This window comes from Protomyctophum parallelum (assembly GCF_964188405.1).
Source record: "Protomyctophum parallelum genome assembly, chromosome: 7".
In the NCBI taxonomy this organism is placed as follows: domain Eukaryota; kingdom Metazoa; phylum Chordata; class Actinopteri; order Myctophiformes; family Myctophidae; genus Protomyctophum; species Protomyctophum parallelum.
In genome coordinates, this window is record NC_139705.1 from 12,349,680 (window position 1) to 12,373,604 (window position 23,925).

At 42.1% G+C, this 23,925-nt stretch overlaps 3 protein-coding genes across 6 annotated transcripts in view; 1 reads left to right on the top strand and 2 right to left on the bottom strand.

Annotated features, from left to right (window-relative positions):
• Positions 1 to 1,402: 1,402 nt before the first annotated feature.
• On the bottom strand, positions 1,403 to 2,214 carry LOC310861935 (sialic acid-binding Ig-like lectin 14; the record flags this gene model as incomplete). Its single annotated transcript, XM_083769672.1, has 3 exons — positions 1,403 to 1,764; positions 1,972 to 2,096; positions 2,210 to 2,214. The coding sequence occupies 3 exons, from the start codon at positions 2,212 to 2,214 to the stop codon at positions 1,403 to 1,405; spliced, it is 492 nt and encodes a 163-aa protein (XP_083625798.1).
• Positions 2,215 to 7,736: 5,522 nt separating this feature from the next.
• Positions 7,737 to 8,167, bottom strand: LOC310861150 (small ribosomal subunit protein uS8). Its single transcript, XM_083768489.1, has one exon. It carries the CDS (start codon positions 8,145 to 8,147, stop codon positions 7,755 to 7,757), a length of 393 nt encoding a protein of 130 aa, XP_083624615.1. The 5' UTR covers positions 8,148 to 8,167; the 3' UTR covers positions 7,737 to 7,754.
• A 1,755-nt stretch (positions 8,168 to 9,922) lies between these two features.
• The window catches only part of ube4b (ubiquitination factor E4B, UFD2 homolog), a 35,576-nt gene continuing 21,573 nt past the window's right edge, over positions 9,923 to 23,925 (top strand). The window contains exons 1-8 of one of the 4 annotated variants that reach the window (XM_083768692.1): positions 9,923 to 10,239; positions 11,833 to 12,052; positions 13,986 to 14,121; positions 14,961 to 15,048; positions 15,710 to 15,854; positions 15,966 to 16,191; positions 16,373 to 16,852; positions 18,543 to 18,647. In XM_083768692.1, coding sequence (XP_083624818.1) covers positions 10,216 to 10,239; positions 11,833 to 12,052; positions 13,986 to 14,121; positions 14,961 to 15,048; positions 15,710 to 15,854; positions 15,966 to 16,191; positions 16,373 to 16,852; positions 18,543 to 18,647 — 1,424 coding nt within the window. In that variant the 5' untranslated portion in view covers positions 9,923 to 10,215. The remainder of the gene's footprint in view (positions 10,240 to 11,832; positions 12,053 to 13,985; positions 14,122 to 14,960; positions 15,049 to 15,709; positions 15,855 to 15,965; positions 16,192 to 16,372; positions 16,853 to 18,542; positions 18,648 to 23,925) is intronic. The other 3 variants (XM_083768693.1, XM_083768694.1, XM_083768695.1) reach the window with 3 other exon arrangements.

The window sequence follows — 23,925 nt, forward strand, 5'->3', positions numbered from 1 at the left end:
CTCTAATAGGTCTACCTGCCATGTGATTGTGGGCAAGGGAAACCCCTGACTGATACACACACAGATAAGATGAGTTCCCAATCGGACACATTCAGATTCATTGAGGATCACTGGAATGGCTGAGGGCAAACAAGCAAAGTTGTACTATAAAATCACATGTTAGTTAGTTAGTTTCATTTATTGTCCACAATGTGGACATTTCTCTTCGGTCTCATAACAACAACAAAACAGCAACAACATACACACAATTATGTTCATGGCAAAAAGCAGGGCAACAGTGACAAATACATTAAAATAGGTTTAACGAGACATGGTATCATTTAGTGCCTTAATGGCATTAGGAATGAAGGAGTTTTTAAAGATGTTACGGTTAGCTTTAGGTACTTTGTACCGTCTACCAGAGGGAAGTAGTTCGAACTCCCTGCAAAGTGGATGAGAGGGGTCATTTGCTATCTTGACGGCTTTTTTCCGAATTACTTACTTGTACAGTAGATTAATTGTTTCTGTTTCTTCCCAATGATTTTTGAGGCTATGTTCATTATGCGCTGCAGCTTACTTCTTCCTTTTATATTAAGATTGCCATACCACATTGCCATGTTAAAAGTCGAGATTCCCTCTATCAGGTTCTTATAGACTGTTTCCATAATATGCTTGCTCACTCTAAAGGAGCTTGCGTAGTAGGTGGAGGCGTTGGTTACAGGTTTAAAAGATCTGGTCAGTATTTTCACTGAAATTAAGTTTGCTGTCAATATGTGCCTAAATATTTAAAATTGTCAACTACCTCCACTATTTGTCCACTAATTGTAACAGACTGCACAGGTTGTTTTTGTCTTATTGATCCCGAAGGAGCTTTTTTCACACCAGTTCATGCAGTGTACTTACTCATCACAGTTATATTAGTAACCGTAGTCAGGGTCTTGTTCAGATGCTTCGCTGTACAGCTGACGCTGTACCTTCCAGAATGTTCTCCTGTCACCGTAATGATTAGATCGGCCTTCTCAGCACCATTCACAAGCTTCTTGTTAGAGTCAAGATCAGTCCATATGACAGTAGTAGACGGAGGGGAGTTTTCAACGTCACAGGTCAGATTCAGAGTACCACCTTCTTCTACTTTGGTATTCCCTTTGATTTTGGGCTCCTTCAGGTCTTTGACACAAATTGACAATTATTAAACCATTTTAATTCACATGTGCTTATTCATTTGCTCTAAACAAGTGGTCTTTGACCAGAGATCCACAACCCCACCAGTCATGTTCTAGGTTCTGGAAACATGACAAATGAAGATGTGATGTGACTTCACTTTAACTTTCCACTCCAAACTACCATTAACCACTTGAACCCTAACATCCATATTCTAAGCATGTCATAATAGGTTATAACATTCAGCAAAAAAATAGCAGATCTACAAGCTCACAGACACGGAGGATGGTATATACTCACAGGTGACATTCAGGGTCACAGTCTCCATTGCTGTAATGCTTCCCTTGAAGGTCACCTCACAAGTGACTTCACTGCCGTCGTGTTCAGATGAAGGGGTAAAGGTCAAATTTGAGCTGTGTCCCTGGCTGACTCTAAAATGATTCTCTGTTTTCAAAATAGTGTCATTGCTTGTGATGAGAAAGTCATTGTGGCCTGTCTTCCTCCATGTCCAGGTGATTTTGGGAGGAGTTCCAGAGCAGCGCCCCGGGGCGGTGCAGGTCAGTGTGGTCTGCCGTCCCTCTGTCAGAGCAGGAGGAACGTTTACTTGGGGTTTTTGTTTTAGACCTAGTGGGACAGCAAACATGACATTATGACATTGAATATCCGTTACATTTTTCAATGCAACTATCATCAAAGACATGTTTTATGAATAGTTTTAAGGATAATATTTATTAGTAAAGCATTCAGTAGATGTTTTCTTTTTTCCCCAATATGGTAGAAAACAATAAACATGGAATTATTCTGTATATATAAAGAAAGAGTACTTCATACTTGTAACCGTGAGTGTCTTTTTAAGACCAAAGGTATATGCTTCAATGGGTTTTGTCGTTGTTGTGCCCTCAACTCTAAATTGATATGATCCATTATCGGACTCCGTAAGATCATTGATGGTGATGCTGCAGTCATTCTGATGTGTGAAACTTGGTTCCAACAGGGTCACTCGGTTTCTGAACGACAACTGAGGGGTTTTCTTTCTTCTTGTTTCGGTTTTATTGGAGTTGAATATTACGTCATTATTGTCAGTATCACCACATTTAGCAATTTCACATTTAAACCATATTGCAGTTGTGGGTTTGAAATTGAATGTAGTACTATGAGTGAAAGAACATGGTATAACAATACAGAGTCCAGCCTCAGATGTTAGCTCTTTTTTGTTGAAGGTGATACTCCATCCACCAGTAGTTTCCTGTGTACCTGTTTAAAGCAAAAGAGTAAAATATCTATATTCTTTTTGTACTTTTCTAATAATATTTCATTAGATGAAGTGTGAGCTAGTTTAATCAAACCATTACTTTTGTTTTTGTTTGTTTTTATTTTCCTGTTAATTCTGCATTCTACAAGTGAGTGTTTGATGTGCGTTGTACAAATTACAATACATACATGAACGTAAGCGGACAAGACAATACACAATAAAGGTACAATAATTACAAAAGCTAAAAATATGATTACAGACATCAGCAAAAGAAGCTACCTCCGGTGCCGCCCATCACAGAGAAGAGCAGTGTCATACAGATGACTGTCAACATCCTCTCAGTCAGTCTGTCTCCACAGGACAGCCTTCAAAATCCGTTCAAAATCAGACAAATCTAGTTTATATGTGCAATAACAGGATTAAAATAAACATACTGGTTCATAGGTTGTGCTGACTCTTACAATACAGACATGATACTTGGACATCATTGACAACGTAAATAAATAATATGAAAATACTTCTATCCTCATGACAACCACATTTGTACACCTAAACAATCTTCCCCATACTCAGCAACCAAAGCAATGCATATACATTCTGAACATCTGTATGAAGGTATTATTTTACAACAAAACATTTTTGTTAACTGACCCTTTACTGAGCACTTTACTTGAAAAAAGGACATTGTGTTGTACCTTTTTCTGTGTGTTCCTCCTAGTGTCTCCTCTTGATGGTAAAGATTCTTTAATGTTTCTGATGTGAACTTTCTGAGTCTCTCCTACTCATCGACCATCTCTTCCCTTTTTCTACAATAGAGGAAGTTTACTTGACTACTAAACTGGACTCCTCCCCACAGCCTAATTTCAATTTAATTTTTAAGTTGAGAGTTTTCTAATTATATTAAATAGCTTAAAAATGATATCTGAGATATGGGGACGGTTTATCCAATATATTACGGTTAATGATTTATCTTATTTAATGGTGGAAACTGAAAATGTGTAATTGTATTCTCTGCAGCTGTTTGGTCTTGTGGCCATAAGGACTCTGTTGTTGTTACCATTCTAAGTGCCCTTATTTTATTATACTGTATTTATATATGTATTGTATGTTTTGTTTTTGTTTTTTGTTTGTTTTTCATTTTAAGTAATTGTATTGTCTGTATTATGTATTGTATTGTTTTGTTGTATTGTTCGTTTGTCAAAAAATAAATGCAATAAATATATTGTTAAAAAAAAAAAAAGGATATCTGGACAAAGGTTGACTATTTTGTCATGTTACCTTACTTTATTGATCCCCATGGTGAAATGTGTCTCCAGTTGTACGACCAGTGCCTTGCTCAAGGGTATTGTAAGGAGTATGTCCATAACATGCATATGTATTTTAGTCTGGGATGAAACCAGGAGGAAAAGAACATGCATATAGAAAGGCCCCTTTCAGGTTCAAACCCAAGATCTTCTTGCTGTGAGGTAACAGTGCCGCACATATAAACAGACAATATACAGTAAGCAGACATAAGGGCGGGGCTATCCACACCATAATCAAGAATCTTATGAATTTCTACAAATTGTTTCTTTCAAGTTTAATATTGAAATGGAATCTGTTGTCTTTGCTTCCCTCCTTGCTGTGGTGAGTACATTTCAGAAAAGTGACATACCAAGTTCCTCTCTCTTTATTTGCAATGCTTTGTTTTCAAGAGTGTATAGTGTTGCACGCAAATATCAGTAGCATTACAAAGCTATATAAAAATGTAATTCTGTAATTTCTCGACCGTTTCGGAGAAATGGCAAATTAGTTTAGGGACAAGGGGTGGCACAAGATATCCCTCAGTGCCTTGCTGCTCAAGAGTGTTGGTGTATGTAAAATATTAATAGCCTAATGGAAGCGTGTATAAACTTAGGGGGGTTGATGCTATGCCCACCACGAGGCTCCAGTCAGAGAGCATGAAGAAGGTTGACACAGTTTTGGCATTTATGGTTTTATATATGTTGTTGATAGTTGTTGACATACAGGGTTGCTTATGAGTGAATGGTATTTCCTCAAGAACACATTCTGTTGCTCCTGTTAGTCTGTGTGCAGGTGAGATGGACAGTACATATTTACACACTACTTCACAACTGGGGTCCTGAACACCTGAGGGCGCCCACACAGAAGCCTGAACTAAAATATTAGCCGGGTCCTAGAGAGTTACTATAGGTGCCTGGAAGGCCTACACAAAAAGGCTAGCAATAAATGTAACTATAGGGAATTTTCTACAGTTGGGTTACAGTGTTTTTGTCTGCCTATCTAGGGAATCAAACCAGGAACCCTTTTGCCACAAATTCGCTCCTAGGTCCAATCTGCCCTCTGTATTACGCAGTGCATACAGCCATGACTGGTATCAGTATCAGTGCTTACTGAATTCAGAGTCATCTTTGTTGGTGTATATTACATTTCTAAAATTAACAAGCCGTAATGGATCTACTACTGCTTTCCCTGCATATGTCATGAATACAACTTCCAGTTGAGGGGGTATACTCAAAGTGCAGGGCTACATAAAACATCTTAACTCCATGCTAAATCACAATAATAACAATACAAAGACAGAAGAGAGAAGTAACACTTTCAAGACTTTGTAAGTGATACAAATGACACTGCAGAAACTGCAGTAGACACTAACATTGTTGTTGTTTTGTATAATGTCCATCACATTGCTGTGTTGATTAAAGCTATTAAAAGCAACACAAAACAATTGTTAGGTAGGTTATTTTATTATGTTATAAATGTTATTACAAATGTGTCTTTATTTTATCAGTATAATTCATATACTGATAGTACTGTATAATTCATATGCATTCTTGTAATATGCCCAGCTGCTTTTTTTCATGTAGACTATTATTATGTATTTTTTGCCTGAAAAAGCAAAGAAAATATTTTAGTCTGAGTTCATTAATTACCTTTGAAATATTATGATAGAATATTCATAATTTGGCTGCTTTGTGTGTAGGAAGGTAATTCACCCATGTATATGGACCACATATAAACTCTTTCAAATTAATTCTGTATCATGTTGTATTTTTTTCATCATTGCAAACTACATTTTGCAACATCTCTCAGTCATGTTCTCTTAACAGGAATAAACTGACCTTATCATAGGCTGCATGTGCCTAAAATGACTTCCTGTAAGGACTGGTTCAATCTGATAAACTGTTCTCATGTCATGATAGTTAAACATGTTGTTCATGCATTTGCCGTAGCACTTGCCATTGCCGCGACCTTACAGGCGTACGCAAAAGCTCAATTTATGTAACTTAGATAGCATTTTATGTAGACATGGCACTAGTATGCATAGTTCCTTATATAGATATTCCACTGTTAGGTTCTTAGTTTACGTATGATTCTTGATGACTATTTTTATGTATTTGATGTATTACCATGTCTTTTGTTCCTGCTTACTGTAAATCGCTCTGGATTAAGAGTGTCTGCTAAATGCTTAAGTATTAAAGAAAAAACTGTATGTTGCAAACATTGTAGAATTTCATGAAAGCTAGGCCTTGCACTATATTAATTGCGACCGAAGGTTGCATTTACTATATGAAGACCAGCATCTCCCATCAGCTAGTCACGCCTCGTGACGTCACGCCTCCATATATGGTCACACATTGTGACATCACGCCTCGTGACATGTCACACCACCATTCCATCTCCATATATGAAGATCACGCGACACTGACCTGGAGAAGACTGGATCATCTCCAAATCTGCATATATGGACTGGAGCCGGCCAGCAACTACATCAACCCTTAGATCTCCATATATGGAGCTGACCTGTTCTGACTTCTGACATTCCATATGTTGATTCTCCCCCACCCGTCCTTCCTGTTCTGACATTCCATATGTTGATCTGACCTCATCAAACCCTGTACACTCAAGACATGCTCCATATGGCCAGTACAGAATTGATTCCATATGTTGATCTGACCCCCCATGCCAAAGCGCCAACGCTCGCCCAGCAGTCTGCCATCACCCAGGCGGATGCATGCATCCGCCCTTTAGGGCGAGGTCGCTTCTCTCCCTCAGGACGTCTTACTATATTATATTTACTTATGTATTGCAGTCACAAGAAAGTGTCAATCTTATGTTCATTCTGACATCATGGGTCAAGTTTGTAAATCGTTAGTTTTGTGTCACTTGGATTATTGTTCAACTGTATGGTCATCTACGTCTAAAACGAATCTAGCTAAATTACAGGTTGTACAAAATAGGGCAGCCAGACTTGTTCTGGGCTGTTCTATAAGAACTACCGGTAGTAGTTCAATATTGAGCCTCTCATGGCTCACTATTGAGCAAAGAATTTGTTTGGCCACATTTTTCTTTTGTGTTATTAAGTCAAAGATGCCTTTGTTTTTGTTTCAACAAATGGATTATTGTCAAGATATACACACCCACAATACAAGACATGTTGTTAATGGGCATATCGCTGTACCTATAGTTCAAACACAAACTCATTAAAAAAAAACAGTAATTTATAGAGCTATAGATTTTTGGAACAAGTTAGCACTTGACATCCGTCTAACAAAATCAGTCTTTAAGAAAAAGGTAAAGAGTTATTTACTTGAATGACCAGTTGAAAGAACAACTTTAGGCTAAATACATTTATAGTTATTCTATACCAGTGTTTGTTTTAATCTGTTTTATACGTAATTGGGGTTTTCTTCCTTTGTTTTATTTCTTGACTTAGGCTGAAATTTTGTTTGTTTTATGCACACCATTTCTGTTGTTTGTGGTGTCTGATGAGCCTGACTCCATTTAGAAATGTACAAAAGCAATACAGACAGTAGTATTCGTGTTTATATTCAACCTCAGATAATTGTAACTTAAAGCTGAATTCTGCAATATTTTTTATACAAAAACGATCGCCCCAAAAGCCAAAATACGCAAAAAAACATCGAGTGACCTCGGAATGGTCGCCACCAGCCAGGTATTCTGGCACACCCAAAAAGGTTTCGGGTGGGCCTGGCCAGCTAGTGGGCCTGCATGCAGACGTGCGACGCCACACCAAGCTTTTTTACATTATTCATGTATTTATTTAAAAAACATAAAAAATATATTTTTTGGGGTGGGCCAGCTTTCTATGTCCAGGCCCCCCTATGGCTACGCCCCTGCCCACTAGCGGGGCTCTAAGTAAGGGCTTGTTGTCCATCTGTCCAAAACTTTGGACACATTATTTTGAAAACTATTGGCCGGATTGCCATGAACATTAATGATCTGGAGAGGAGAGGAGGCCCCCTGGGAATTTTAATGACCCCTGGGCGTTTCCTCTAGTGACACCATCCTTTTCTTTTCTTTTTCCCCCGGTTTGATTTACTTGAACAGTTCTTTACATTTAGAAAAAGAATCCAAGGATTTTGCCTCCTGTGTGTTTCCTTCTGGCCTCTTCGTGGTCCATGATGCCAGCTGAGGTGGTCAACACAATGTATCCAAACTGTCTTGAGGGCAGGAGGTTGTTCTGCCACTTCTCCAGGTCTTTCAGCTGGAGATCAAAACGTGGGCTGATCACACCACACTTGTTAAGTCTGCCTGTGAGATTGACGACAATTTTCCCAGCTCTATGGTCGTCGATGATCTCAAACTCTCCAATGTACCCGTGCTTCATCATGACGGTGAGGAAGCGCACAATGACCTTAGAACACGGCCTGATGAGGACCTGACGTTTCCCGCGTTTTTCAGCATTGTTGATGCTTTTAAGAGCATCTGCGAGAACATTCATGCGCACCATGATTGAGGCTGGTTCTGCAATACGGCAGCAAGAGCTAGCGCCACCTTCCTATTTATTATAATTAGCTGATGATGATGAGATGGCCAGCACGCGGTCCTCTGACATCACTCTGACTCAGCCATAACCATATAAGGAGTTCCCAATGCAGCTACGCCCAATTATGTAAATATGTGTGTTGTCTAACCTCAATGTGTCCCCATGGCATCAGCCACAACCAAATCAGTCAGTTCCATATATGGTCACAAAAGGGGGCATACCCACTTTTGCCCAGTTGCACATAATGGACATACGGATCACATCAGCGAACTCCATCTTTGGGCATAAAGGGGACAAGCCAGGACTGACAGCTACAGTATATTGATCCGGTTGTCTATGCAGAGCCACAGATGCGACTCCTATGCCCATATATGGTCATGTGCATGTATGGGACACCGACCGACTTCACACTCACAGTGACAAGAACTCGAGGGAGTGTAGTGTCCGTCAAGTAGTACGATAGTTAGCATTCCAATATATGGGCATATAGTACTTATGACATCTCCATATATGGGCATAAAAGGGATATGGACGGGCAGATAATGGATATGGAACCTCAGTTGCCTCACCGTGCCAGACTGCCAGTGTCCAGAGTTCCCATGGTGCTGATGTTCTCTTTTGAGAATGTTCTGTTCAAGCAGAAGCCAGCAAAGCTCTTCACATGACCACTGCTCTTTGGGATTGCAGTGGTGATATACGTGTATTAGTAGCTATAGTAGCAGTTTGTTTTGGGAAGTCTGGAGCCTTGTTTTAAGGGCCTTCGAGGTGCTGTACCAAGAGGTGCATGCATAGTCGAAGAAACCTTGTACGGGGAAGCACCCTATGATCCGACGGACCATTGCTCCGAAGGAGCATTGGTCCGAGGTGCGCTGGGGGTCGGGAGAGGGTTGGGGTTAGGTTTAGGTGTCTGCCCCGGGGGAGGTTAGGGTTAGGGTGAGGGTTTGAGGTAGGTTGTCGATCGGACCAATGGACCGTCGGCATATTGACGCGGACCCCCTTGTACGAGGGCTCTTGTTAGGGCCTTCAAGGTGTTTATGTTGACCAGTGAGGAGATCCTGTAAAGGAATCTTGTTCTTTGGTTGACTTTTTTGATTACGTTGGTGGCCATTTTTATCACCGGAAAGATTAGCCTCCAGGATGGAACCTAGGTAGGTAATTTCATCTTTTCGTGTGATAATATTGTCCCCCACTCTAACCAAGAAACCATCTTGCCTTGCTGAGATTACTATTTGATCCAAAGATAATGGATTCAGTTAAAATCTGTAGGTGTACTGTGCAAAAACTTGTTTTGCACAAAGCGGCCTCCTGGTGGCGCTATAACAGGCCGTTGTGGAAAGTTTGTCATCGATCGGGTTAACGGTGGCCGAGATTAGCTGCTCACGGACGGACGGACGGACACACGGACACACGGACGGAGTGCAAAACATACTCTCCCCACATGCCTTCGGCCTGGTGGAGACAATAAAGTAGGCCTATTCAATGAATGAATGAATCAATCAATCAATCAATAAATCAATATCAGTATGAACATATGCATTTCACTTAACAGAGTGATATAGAGTCATTATGGTGCATAATGAAAGGCAAGAAAAGTATATAAACAAAAAAAGAAAGGGAATGAATTATTTTATCGTTCTATTTATATTTTTCTCTTTCTTTCGCTAGGGGGAACACCGAACACATCTCCACTCTAAGATCTCCACTCAACACCCGTCACGTGACATTAGAAACCAAAATGGCCGCGCTTGTATATTGACGGTCTAAATAGCCAGCTACTTTTCTATTTGTTTCATTCTTAGATAGAATACTGTCAACGGCAGATCTTTTGGGGAAAGCGTCTCTGCCCATCCTCGTTGCTTTGGTTTGCCCGTTTTGATCCCGAAGACAATCACGGCTGACATCTCTTTGTCTAACGAGTTAGACTATGCACATTAGCTTCTAATATAGCAGGGCAGGCTAGCTGGCTCTGGCTGCCTCACATCAATACACTTGTTGAAAATTAAAGAGCATATAGCTAGCTCACTTAGCTACAATGGAGGAGTTGAGTGCCGACGAGGTAAGGTGACAGTCAGTGAAACAAGCCTTCTAATCAATTGGCAGGCAATAATTGTCATTTAGTGTTACTGCTGCTTCCATATTTGTATTCCACTATTGCATGTTTCCCCCCTCACGACAAGACTGGACGATTTTGCTGCTAGAGGTTAGCTATAGATGCTAAGTCGCCACATTATTACTCTATTCAATAATTCCATTGAATATACATTCTCTGTTATTTTAACAGTACTTGTTAATGCGCCTTGCTGACCAATGTGAAACGAGTTATGGTGTAATATATGTACGAGTAACAAGTCTGTACAGGTGGTGTTTTTGTGTCAGAGGTTAGCATTCAGCTGCAAGGCTAAATGAATGCCTGAGAGTAAAAGGCTGACATACCAACGTAATGCTATTTCTGCGAGAATAAATCCCATTACAGGCCACGTCCCCAGTCCGTGTGTTAATACACATTATTTATTTATCCTGGGAAATGCGTGCCAGAATTATTGTGTCTAGCCTGCTTTCGCGAAGCTAACAGTCATTGGCGACCGTTATGTTGCTATAGCGTTAGCTAGAAATTAGCTTGCGAGGCGACTCAGCATAAAAACACAGCGGGCCACCATTGTGCAATCATCTGTCGGCTGTGATGTGTCGAGGTGACAGCTATTGACAGCAGCAAAGCCTAAACCGTAATGACAAGCTGTGGGGGGTGTTACGATACATCGTCCATGCATCATAGTTGACTAAAGATTGTATTTACCACTGTGCATAGCGTAATTGTTTTGCTAACCAGCTGAGCGAGGGCTAGCTAGTGGTGACATTTCCCCCCCATTGTCTGTGGTGTAGGTTGAGCTGCATTTATTTGTTTTGGTAATAAATACTTAAAGGTGGTTATCATCATAATGACTGTATAATACTATATCCCTTAATTTGTGAGCCCAGCCTACCCGATTAGTTAATTTGGAGACGGGTAAACGCAGTAATTTCTATTGTCAACAATATATAGGCTGGCTGACTGGGGACATCTTTAACAAACAGAAGTCCTCGTAATATGCCATGTTGTCTGACCTTTGTTAATATTTATATTAAATATTTATCATTAAATATATAAAGTCAACCAATCTTAAACACTATATACTCCAGATATGGCTCAGAAAATTGCAGATCTGCAAGTTCACAAAGCATAAACTATTTTTCCATAATGTTTGCTGAATGTTCCATTTTTGCCGAAGGTTGCCTATTAATGACATGCCCAAAATGTGATCAATACCATCAGTAAGCAAACCTTAAGTGTTACATCTATTGAATGTATCCATGTATTCATCATACAATCTATTGTATGATGAATTCCTGTTCTGTTCTTTGACTATATAGAAGTGTCTATTTGTACGTCTCTAAATGTTCTGATGAATTGAACAAGGTGGACCCTGTTGTAAACAATTTTAATGCTTAATTGGGTCGTCCACTCACAGTTAACAGTCTTTGTATTGAGTTTGTGCTTGAAATGTACTGTAATTCTGCAAACTGTTAATGCATATTTCAATCCATCAATCAATCAATGAACATGGCTATAAAAATGTTTATGTATTGTCTCATCTGTGTTGATTAAATTCAGATCCGTAGAAGGCGACTGGCTAGATTGGCAGGAGGTCAGACATCCCAGCCCAGCACACCTTTAAGTACCCCGCTGACGTCCCCACAGAGAGAAACCCCACCTGGACCCCTGCCGGGACCCTCGGTGGCCGTACCCCAGCCTCTGCCACCAGCTGCCTCCCAATCGTTGGGTCTAAATGTCCACAGTGGTACCCCTGCCACTTCCCCCATGGGCACCTCTGGTATGACTACTAAGTAGATTGTTCATTTAGTTGGTGTACAAATGGAATTGAAAATTGACCTGGCTGTAAGGGCCCATTTTGTTCCATTGAGTTGAAATGTGTATTGTGGTTATTCTGCAGTTTCTGATTGTCTTCTTCAACGTATTCCGTGCTTGTGAGATGGATTTGAAAGCAAGTAGGATATGTTGTGTGAGGTCTGTACTCAAAATGATGCTGTGCTGTATTTGACAAACTTCACTTGAAGTCAGGGGATGACGGATATAGACGACAGATAAAACTGATGACAGATCCAGGCATCCAGCCAGCTGTTCATAGTCAACATTAAGATATTGTATTTTCCTATTTTCCTAATATTTTGTCTTAGCATGACATACTCATCCCCACTCTAGTCTAATCAGATGGCCTTGCGAGGCATGGGATCATTTGGGAACAACCTTGGTTGAGAGCATTTTGACTTCTGGTCGGACTGTGGTATCTGGACAGCCTAAGGCAGTCGAGCAACACTGAATACTGTAAACAAAACACGCACCACTTTATTGTGTCAGCCAGTGTCCCCTTTTGACACTATGTGGGCCCCACTGCACAGAATGGTAGATGATACTTTCACATGCATGCTATATACACTGCTCTAGAAATCACACAGTGAGTTGTGAATATGGATGAATACAATGGCAATCACTTGGCATTTTTTGCCAGCTGAGCTGACCCACCACAATATGGTTTTGCTTTTTTTACTGATTGCTTTACAGTGGGTAGATTCAATACCATGACGCCATTATTCTTTAAGAGGGATCAGTGTATGCTCCTTTCTTCAGATTTGTCTGGAGTTAAAGTAGCACACCTATGGGACCCTGACAAAGTCTTGAAAGGCCTTTTATACATGACTGCAACAGAGTGCCTTGGATCTCCTCCTCTTTTAAAATAGTAACATGTTTTGCTTTGAAACTATTTGTTTAATGTGGTAGAGCTAATATTACAGTCTTTTGTTAATTGTATTGTCTGTAATGATGCTGAAAATGCTGTCCAATCACATTAAAGAAACAAAGGCTAAGGTCAGCGCTCCGTTCGTGACCTTTATGTTGTGTTATTGTAAAGCATGTTTACTATAGATTGCTGTAAGCTGATTACAGCCCACATATTACTATGTATGAAAGGTCAGGAATGACAAATAACTGCTTGTAGGAAAGTAGAATCAATAGGGTTTATTTTTCACTTTCACCCGCACTCTTATACGTGCCGATCCAACATTTCACTGCTTGTACCTGTATGAGTGAATGGCAATTAAACCCTCTTAAATCTTGACATGACTGTCCTACAAGTTGTTGTGACCTTCTAGTCACAGTAAAATGTGGTCCGCACTCTGCAATCAGCGTTGCAGCTTTACAATAACTAATCACCAAAAGGTGGTGAATGTTGACCTTTAACCTTTATTGTTCACTGTGGTTGGATAATATCTTCTGCTGTTTAGATCCTATTAAGTGTTCTGTAGCAGAATGTGAAACTAAAAATGGCTAAAAAATCCTCAGATTAACAATGTAATCCTGTCACTTGTTAGGTTTCTGTACATGGCATTAGATACTAGCAGGTCATTTAAGGTCATGCAGTGTGTTAGTAGTTTATTGTTGTGTGTAGTGTACTATAGTGTTTTAACTTGGGTTGCATTTATGCAGTTTATTATTATTGCTTTGCCTCTTGTCTGCTGCTTTATGGCTTAAGAGTAGACTAAAATGTTATCTGTTCAAATCTTTTGTAAATGTATGCATTGCATAAGCGTGAGCGTGTAGTACACATTAAGATGTGTAAACGTTACCCTAATTAGACTGAGTGTAATTTCACACTGTTTCTGTACGATTTTGTGGCATATCCTAGTCAGTCATTTGATCTCTTTGTATTTATCTCATCTGTATGTATTTGTTCCGCTTTGCTTTTCTAGGGGTGGCATTTGGCAGTCAGAGCAGTGAGGGTGTGAGCTCCCTCTCCAGCTCTCCCTCTAACAGCCTTGAGACTCAGTCCCAGAGTTTGTCTCGATCCCAGAGCATGGACATTGACACCGCCTCCTGTGAAAAGAGGTGAGGATCTCCCTACCTAGTGGCTTATTGTTTACCTCTGCAGAGGACTTGTTGCTCAGTCCTTCACAAGAATAATGTTTTGTCTGATATGTTGGTCAATACGATATGGTGTGTTTACAGTTGTCTCACTTATACAAGTTGATGAATACTTAAGCTAAACCACCAGTCAAACACCATTGACATCCAATAATCTTTTTTAGCATGTTTTAGCCTGCTCCACGCAGTCACTTGACTGCCTGTTAAACTGCTCCAAACCAAAGAGAGAGATACTCGTTGCTCCCGGGCACAAACAATAAAGCATTTGTATGCCATTTTATTTTGAAAATGTTAGAGCAGCTCATCCCACTGAAACAAAACAGTGTTGTTCTGGACACGTTTTTTTTCTTTCTCAAAAGTTTCTACTCTACTTTCTGAGTATACTGACGCCTTAGCTCAGTCAAATTAGGTTTGGGGGAAATTACCATTTTAATTGGTATGCCTTTGAAAGTTAATCAGATCTTCTTCAGAATATACTCAACATGTGTGCAGTGTGGTGACCTCGGTTATTCATTTCCAGTTTTATAACATTCTGGCACATCTTCGTTTTCTCAGACAAAATGTAATTATAATCCTTTACATTTTTAATGAATTAAAAATGACTAACTTTAGTAACTTCTAAGGGTGAGTAGCAGTCAATAATCTGTACTTGAGGTTCACATTGATCTGGGATGTGTTTCCCCACGTTAATGTTTCTAGTGAATGAGATGAGGTGATGAAAGGGGAACAGTCTCCCACCCTGAGGTGGCGTGTGTTGGTTTGTGGAAGAAATGTTTGACTGAGCAGAACTGTGTTTATCCCAGTATGTCCCAGGTGGACGTGGACTCGGGTATAGAGAACATGGAGGTGGAGGACAGCGACCGCAGGGAGAAGAGGAACTTGGCTGAAAAGGTAAATGGATACAGACAGTGATGTTAAAAATAACTGAGAGAGAATCAATTCCCACCATGGTAAAACACAGAATCACGCATATACACTGACAAAGTGAAGCGTGAAGTTGAAAAGATAAAATTCTAACTACATTGTAAAGATGCAGGCCCTGTGAGACTTAAAAGTATCTTGGCTCAAAGGAATCAAAAAGACTAAAACAATAGAATCAACATGACATGACGACTCTGATAACAATCTGAAAATAGTGTCTACCTATGGCCTACCCATGTAATCAAACTATTTTTTAATATCAAGTGAGTCTGGGAATGAATATGTGAAATACTTGAGCTTTCTGTTATTATTGAATTGATAATCCTGGAAGCTAAGTGGGTAATTTCCACACTTGCTATTCTTGTCTTCTTAAATTGAACCTTGTGCTGCCTCTTGTCTTGAGAAATGTTGTAGATCTGCGCCACATTGGGTTTGGCTTCGCTACACGTGTATTAATTTTTAGTTAGTTTGTCAAGTTTAATTGCTACAGATTGTTTTAATGTTCGATTTTGAAATGAAGTTCACACTGAAGTGGTGGAAATCCCCACCCTAGTATAAAGCCAGCACAAAATGAATGCTGTGAATAAATATGGTCTATGCCGTTCACCTTCCATTTGTATTTGCACTTCAGGAATCCTCTGCCAACCCAGATGTCTCTGAAGAGCAGGCTCTACAGCTCATCTGTAAGATCCTCCGTGTCTCTTGGAAGGAGCAGGACAGAGATGTTATTTATCTCCCTTCACTTGCCTCTGAGTTCCAGCAGAACCCTAAAGATGGTAGGTCACGGATCGTAATGATTAGAATAAAATGCTTTAGTAACATCTGAAAAGGTTACTAAAGCTGAAAAGTTGGTGGTTTATACAGTGTTATTTTCTGTTTTTCTTTAGTGTACTCTGACTTCAAAGACCTGATCGGCCAGATCCTGATGGAGGTTCTCATGATGTCCACCCAGTCTCGTGTCCACAACCCATTTGCCAGCCTGACTGCCACCTCACAGCCAATCGCAGCTGCCAAATCTCCAGATCACCGTCTGACGCTGATTCAACCCTCCAGTCAGGGCAGCAGCCCTATGGCCCCCTGTGCAGGTTCTTTTGGAGCCAGCTCTCTGTCCAGGCAAGTACCCAGGAGCGACAACTAATGACCAACTACAACTCATTTCAGACAATCAATCGTAGAAGAGGCATTGAAGAATAGGATTGTTGAAAAAAGTGTATTTTTGCTGATGTGCATTTAGGAGGGATCATCCTGTGTTTCATGACTTTTGCCAACCCGTGTCTCACAATGTTGTCCACAGTCTGTATGGGTCTAGCCCACACCCGATGATTCTGAATCCAGCCAGGATGACCGCCCCATCTCACCCCACCCCAACCTCCCCCACCGTGCCATCGACCCCATCTACCCCTCAATTTGTTGTGCCCCCAAGTCCGCCCACAGCCACTGTTCCTCCAAGGCTTTCCCTCAACGCCCCGTCTGCCCCCATGCCCATCTCCCAGCGCTACCGCCCTTACTCTGTCACCTCTCCCTGGGGAGCTCTCACCCCACCTAGCCCAGGCCCCAGAGGAGGCAGTGTTTCCATGCTGTCCCCAAGCTCTGCTGGGCCTCCTGTGCCCCCCAATACCCCAGCTCTTCTACCTCCGCCCAACACCCAGCCCCCCTCTCTGAGTTCACCCAGACCCCGGCCCCATCCTACCTCCATGCCCTTGCCCATGATGCCCCCTTCGCCAAGGTCGAGAGCCAGACGAGCTGCCTTTGCCTCCCGGATCCCACCGTCTAGGTACCTCATCGGCCATCTCTGACAATGTGTGATGTACCTGCCAGCTAGCCTACTAAAGCTTTAACCTTCTACGTCACACATGCAACATAGAGCCAAACCCTCTTGGTAATGCGATGTGATTAGGGTCACAGGGTGTGAATTAATTAACTGGCTATGCAACATCTGGCTGTCTCCTTTTGTTAGACTGGCTTCATTCTAATTTAAAGCTGCTTGCACGTGTTTTACAAATGCTTGTGGTTACAGTGGATGGAGTGTGACAGGTGGTTTTGTACATTCTACTTTGCAGTGCAACAACGCTCAACAAATGAGGAAAGGGCTTAAGGCTAAAACACTTTGGCTGCGAATGGCATGTCAAATCAGCAGCCCCTGATTTGGTACGCCTGTTGACGACGTACTACTTGGTGTTCCTTTACACCACAGTTCTATTTCCAAGTGTCACTGTGTGGTGAAAATCCTTTTTGGATGTTACTGACATCCGGTGTTACAGATGATACTAATTAAGGCTCTGTTCCATTTAGTGTGCAGTGGTTCTCAAACGTTTCAATTTCAAGGACCCCCATAACTCATATAGTGTACAGATGGACCCTTATGGGTCCATTTGGTTCCATTTGTAAACTCACACACCTGTACGGGTCCATTTGGAACCCACTCAAGGACACTTTGAGACCCACTGGGGTAGCAGTGTGTTTCCAGTGAGCCAACATGCACAATAGCAGCGCCCTGACTCTGTTTGACCAGAATGGAACAGAGCATTCATTAGTATCTGCGATTTACACCTGTGAAAGAAGGGTAGTAAGTAGGGAAGGGATGCTCCGATCAGGTTTTTTTGGACCGATACAGATCACTGATAGTTTTTCTGGCCCGATACTGATCTTGTGAAATGTTAAAAATGTTATTTCCAAAACGATTATATGTGAAAACCCACGTCAAAACTGTTCCTGTGTGTGTGGGGAGGAAGGGGAGAGAGTTAGGTCTGTCACAAAAATGCAACATTATATTATACTATATATCTGATACATTTATACCACTTAATGGTGTAAAAGATGGTATGGTATGTTTCCCCAGATAGGGTAAATTGCCGATCACAGATAGGGTAAATGCCGATTACCGATCAGAGTGAATATCGGCCGATCGCTGGCCGATTATCGGAGCATCTCTAGAAGGGGCACCAGTTCTTTCCAAAATGGCGTGTGTGCATAGAGCCCATTGCCTACTCGGACACACTGTGTGTGTTCTCAATGGCGTTGTCCCTGCAGCACGTGGCAGTGTGACGCATCCTGTTGGTGCGGCAATTGCACACTAGCGCTGTGCAGGCAGTGTGTTTTCTGCTTTAGGACCACTTTCCATTTTTACTACATCATCTCATATGACTGTGTGAGCCGGCACTGGCGTTTATTGCGGACACAAAATGGGTGTGTCAAATATCAAACTATATCTAACCACTAATGGTACTGATTAATCTAGTTAACAAGGAAGACCTTCAAACAAACTAGCATCACTTCTGCATCCTTTCCTTCTTGTTCCTTTCTTCATCTATTCCTCTTGTGTGATCTTTGTCCGTCCCACATCTTTATTTGTGTCCAAATTCCAACTTTTTCTTCCGATTCTACATCCTCATACATCATAATTTTCCTCCAACTCTTTTCTCTGTTTCCCTCTCCTCCTGTCTTTGTTTTACTCTTCACACCAGTCCCCTCTCCTTCCTATTCTTTGCCCTCTCTGACATGTCTCAGGATAGCAGTGATGAAGAGTCTGATGAGGAGGAGGATTTTGCAAAGGTTCAGTTTGAGTCAAGGTACACCGTTGCACGGTGTGTTGTTTGTGTGTATCTGGCTATCTGCGTGCACACCGGTTTTCAGTTGCAGTCTACTGCATGCTTCAGCATTCCCAGGTTATCTACCCTCTAACGGTCCACTGCTGCTGCTGCTGCAGCACCGGGATTCCAATAAGGACAAATGGTAAATGGTGCATTTATATAGCGCCTTTATCCAAGGCGCTTTACAGAGATTGTGCATTACATTCACCCATTCACACACACATTCATACACCGATGGCAGTGGAAACCATGCAAGGCACCAACTAGCACATCGGGAGCAATTAGGGGTTCAGTGTCTTGCTCAAGGACACTTCGACAGTAACTCTGGGGGAGCCCGGGTTCGAACTGGCAACCTTACGGTTACCATCCAGGCACTCTACCCCTGAGCCACCGCCGCCCCAAATGGCTTGCAACAATGTTTACAGCACTCCGGCAGTATGATATGGAAACCTATGATGTAGTTTTAGACATGCAATCCTGGCTTCCATTTGTTATTTACTGTAGGCCCATAGTTTGCAGTAGCCAAAATAGCCAGCTGTTTCATAGTCACAAGAGTCTCACAAGTAAGATATTCCTACAGCTCTAGAGATCGGTTCTGGTTGATTGGGTTACATGATTTTTAGCAAGGATATCCTATACCTGAAATTTTGCGAAATGTCGAATTTGCACCTCGAAGTTAAGACGTGTTATTAACGAAATGGACCCACTACTACAGTGAAAGACTAGATCATTAATTTATGGCCTCCATTTCATTGATTCATCCCATTTATAACTGTGGTAATGGCTACAACACTGGATAACAATAGCAAGTATTCCGAGTCTGACAACAAGGATTGCATGCATTCCCAACTTGTATTGTTCCAGACTTGTGTGGTTCTCAGATTCTGAGTGCAACCTCCTTGTTTTTTGATTCATTAAATATTATATTTGGACAATGCCCCAGAGTGGTCAGAGCGTGGTGGTATAGAGAGGTTAGAAAAGTAATTCTGAAATATATAAGCAAATTAAACGCAACCAATATTAGTCTCTGAATGAGTAGACAATGGTCAACTGTATTGACTGCGTTTTGACAAGTTTATCCAAACGGCAGTACGATGCTTCTTTGTATCCATAGTACTATGCATAATATATATTGAAATCTGACCAGTTCAGTGGCCTTGTGGTTAGTGTCCTCCCTGAGATTGGGAGGCTGCAGTTCAATTCCCCGGCCGGGTCATACCAAAGAGAAACCATAATAAACGGGACTGAATGCCTCCCTGCTTGGCATTCAGCATCAAGGACTTGATTGGGGGTAAGTCTCTGTGACCATAGATATGAAAGAATATAGATGCCTCATTGGCCGATGCAGTTCATTGGAGTGACATGTCTCCAATGAAGGCAGGAAGTCAAGCGGAAGTGCAGTGCTGAAAGCTTTTTCAATATAATACAATACAAGACAAACGCAAACAACAAAGTTATTAATACAACATCAGAGCCAGGGGGATTACTAACAGAAAACATTAAAGAGTGAATACACAGCGGATTGGACCGTTATCATACCATTGAATAGGGCCAGTATGGCCGTTATCACACTTTCGAATAGGGCCAGTATGGCCATACTGGCATACTCACCCTTGGCTGAACATGGCCTGGTCAAGGTTTCCCCCTGGTGGACGTGTCATTTCCAACTATTGTCGGTGCATGGAAACTAGGGGCTACTATTATATACTATTCTCTGCCTATCGCGACGTAACTCGGACGGTGCTGAGTCTGGTATGGTGGCCTTCGCAACAGGACATCAGTGACATTATCACCCGTCACAATAGGTGATAATGACATACTGAGACAGTGAGTATGCCAGTATGGCCATACTGGCCCTATTCGAAGGTGTGATAACGGCCATACTCGCCCCATTCAATGATATGATAACGGTCGAATGGGGTGGAATACAAAGCAACAGTTGTCCGCAGCTTTCTTATTTAGAAGTGCTGAAGGCATTTGCTGAAAGCATGCTGCGTCGCTGCCCAAGTGACGTCACTTCATGTCTCTCGCTGTCACTCAAGTGACTACTGGCCAATCACAGCGCGTCTTTTCCGGGACTTATGTTTGCAAGGAATCTCGGGAATATTGTGCCTTCAATTCTGACACGGCCCCAGAGCTGGAAGAGGCGTCTACGTTTATATGTCTGTCTGATATACTAGCATCATGTCCAGGGGGTGTGCTTGTACATCATGGCTGGTAGATGCAGTTGTACAGCAAGCCACCTCACGCTACAGAAACAGGAGATAGGCTCCTGACCCTATGGGCCACATGGCTCTGGAACGGTTAGGTCCCGAGGCTATGTACTTGACATCATAGGTCTGAAGCCAGACTGGTTAGGGCACAAACCAAATCATTCAAGTTAGTTACTGAATTTACTACCGGTGATTCCAGGGTTTTTGACGAATGGGGAAGTTAGTATATTGTCCGATTAATTATTGAGACTGTTGTTGGCTCCTCCCTCAGAATCACATGAACAGACTTCCAGATAATGGGTGGTAATTATACCACTTGAGATGTGAGGATTAAATACTGTATTTGAAAAACGTTTATGGTACTTTCCCCACTTCAAGAGTGTTGAAGCTGTCATACAAATTGCTTAAAATGCGGTGTTAGAATTTGGGGGCTTCCATTGTTTGTTTTTTTTAAGATATTTTTTTGCGGCTTACGACTTTATTGATTTTTTAAGGGATAGAAAGTAGGCTGACAGGAAACGGGAGAGAGATGGGGGGGATGACATGCGGTAAAGGCCGTGTCGGGTCCGGGAGTCGAACCCGCGGCACACCGCGACTGGATCACCAGTCCGGTGCCCAGACCGTTACGCTACGGCCTGGGCCGGGGCTTCCATTGTTGATGTAGCATTAATTATAATAAACTGTGTTTGTATACAGTAGGTTTTACTGCACTGAACTCGAATAAGACCATTTGGTGGTTGTTACTACAATCAACAATGCCATTGTTGAACTTGATTTATGCTCCCTTCAGACTGGCACTTTGGATGTGGGGAGGGCAATGCTGTTAAGTGTGGTTCAATCCATAGTTCTTTCCTTTCAATTGATCTGTGTAGTATTATTTCAGTTAATGAGAAGCAATAATGGTTGAAAATGATAGTCGAGACTGAGTTGGAATTTCTGTTTTTAAGAACTTGACCTAATTTTGTTTTCAACCTCAAGGAAGGAAACTGCAGTTGGGGTAGAGCATACAACACAATGCCTGTGTATTGTGGCAAGATAACAAGACTAACAGCATTGTTGTGTTATACTAGTGTGAAACGACTCACATGCTACAGATCTGGCATTTCAAAGCAGGCCACTAACTGGAGGTTATGCAATAACCATGGTTATATAAAGGATATGAGTGAATCAATTCACTATGGGTTATGTCCATTCTTGGACGTAAGACAGAATAAATCTTATACACTCACGTTCTAATGATATTAGGACGGGCTTTTTTTTACGTCATGACGCAGTGCACGCACGTCCCTCCCCCGAGGGTATAAACACCTGCACTGCTGTCTGGGCGTCATTCGGTAATACTTTCTCCTTCTGCCGTTGACAAGCTAGAAGGGCAATTTGGTGAATTGATTCACTCATATCCTTTATATAACTTATATAAGGTTATTGCATAACCTCCAGTTATATTAAAGTCTACTCGTGAATCAATTCACTATGGGAGACCTAATGAACTCCCTTCAAATCACTGAGAAAACACACCCATCCTAATGTGTCCCCCCTGGGCTGTGACATCACAGGTGTGGTGGCCACATCCCTTTAGAGACAACAATGTTGAGGTCAAGAGGTCACAGACCTAATGACTTATAAGAGGTGGGACCGAAATGGACCCCTGGTCCACACGGTCCCTTATCCCTATCGTAAGGAGCTGATGAACCATGTCATCTTATGTGCTCCGAGGCCTGACTCATAGACGGTCGTAACCGCCTATGAATCCCTGGCCCTTATCCTAGCTGTTAATATACAGACTACAGGGTATATGGAGCTAGGCCGGCTATTTTACCACTTATGTATTCACATATAACCACATATATATATATATATATATATATGTACTCAGATACATATATATCATATTTATTAACTCTCTATATACATATGTGTCTATATATTCTAGAGGACATGCCTCAGCGGGAAGCAACCTGCAGGACTGCATGTGCCACAGACGGTTCCGTCACATCCAGGTTGTAGAACCTGGCGAAGGTCGACGGCGAGGACCAACTTGCCGCCGTACAGACATCCTGTATCGAAATACCCTTATAGAGCGCCCAGGATGCCGAGATACCTCTAGTGGAGTGTGCCCTCAACCCCACCGGTGGCACCACTCCAGCCGTGGAGTAAGCCATCTGTATGGCCTCCACAATCCATTGGGACAACCGAACCTTAGTGACCGGTTTTCCCTTTGCGCTGGCACCCCAGGCCACAAACAGCTGGCTACCCTTCCTGAATTGGGCCACCCTATTCATGTACGTCCGCAGGGCTCGTACTGGGCATAGACAGTGCAACCTCTCGTCCTCCTCCACCCTAAATGGAGGTGGGTGAAATGACCTAAGATCCACCGGAACACTAGCCAGGCTTGAATTCTTGGGTATGAAGGCCGGGTTTGGTTTTACTGTGACCCGCATTCTATCTTCACTAAAGATAGTGCAATCAGGGCTCACTGAGAGCGCCTGCAGATCACTAAATCTTTTAGCTGTAGTGAGAGCCAGTAGAACGGTTTTAAGGGTGTTCACTCAGGGTGTACCAATATGACATGCTGAAATAGCTGCCAGATTAACCTTGATTGAGGATTGGGATTTCCCATCATCCAGTAGTTCCTGTAGGAAGGTCAGAACCGTTCTCACTGAGGCCTGGAATGGTAATTCTTGGCCTGGTCTCCCTGCGCACCACCGCTCAAAAACCTTCCAGGCAACATCGTATTGTTTCCTAGTGGACCTGGCCCTAGCGCCCTGAATTGTGGCTATCACGTTCGGGGGTAAACCCTCAGCGCTTAAATTAAGCCTCCCATAGGTCTAGGGTCTGAGGGCACGGGTGAAATATCTCGTACCCTGCCTGTGTGAGCAGATCTTTCCGTAGCGGAAGCCACGCTGCCACGCTTGGTCGTATAGGAGGGAGGCTATCACTGGGGCTATGAGAACCACCTTCAGGCCCTGAGTTCTCACTCTGTCCAAGGTGGGTCGTATTAGTTACAAGGGAGGGAAGGCATAGAGCAGGTCCCGCGGCCACTC

Bases quoted from the DNA above. Each gene is read 5' to 3' on its own strand.
- LOC310861150 (XM_083768489.1), bottom strand. From the start codon at position 8,147: ATGGTGCGCATGAATGTTCTCGCAGATGCTCTTAAAAGCATCAACAAT.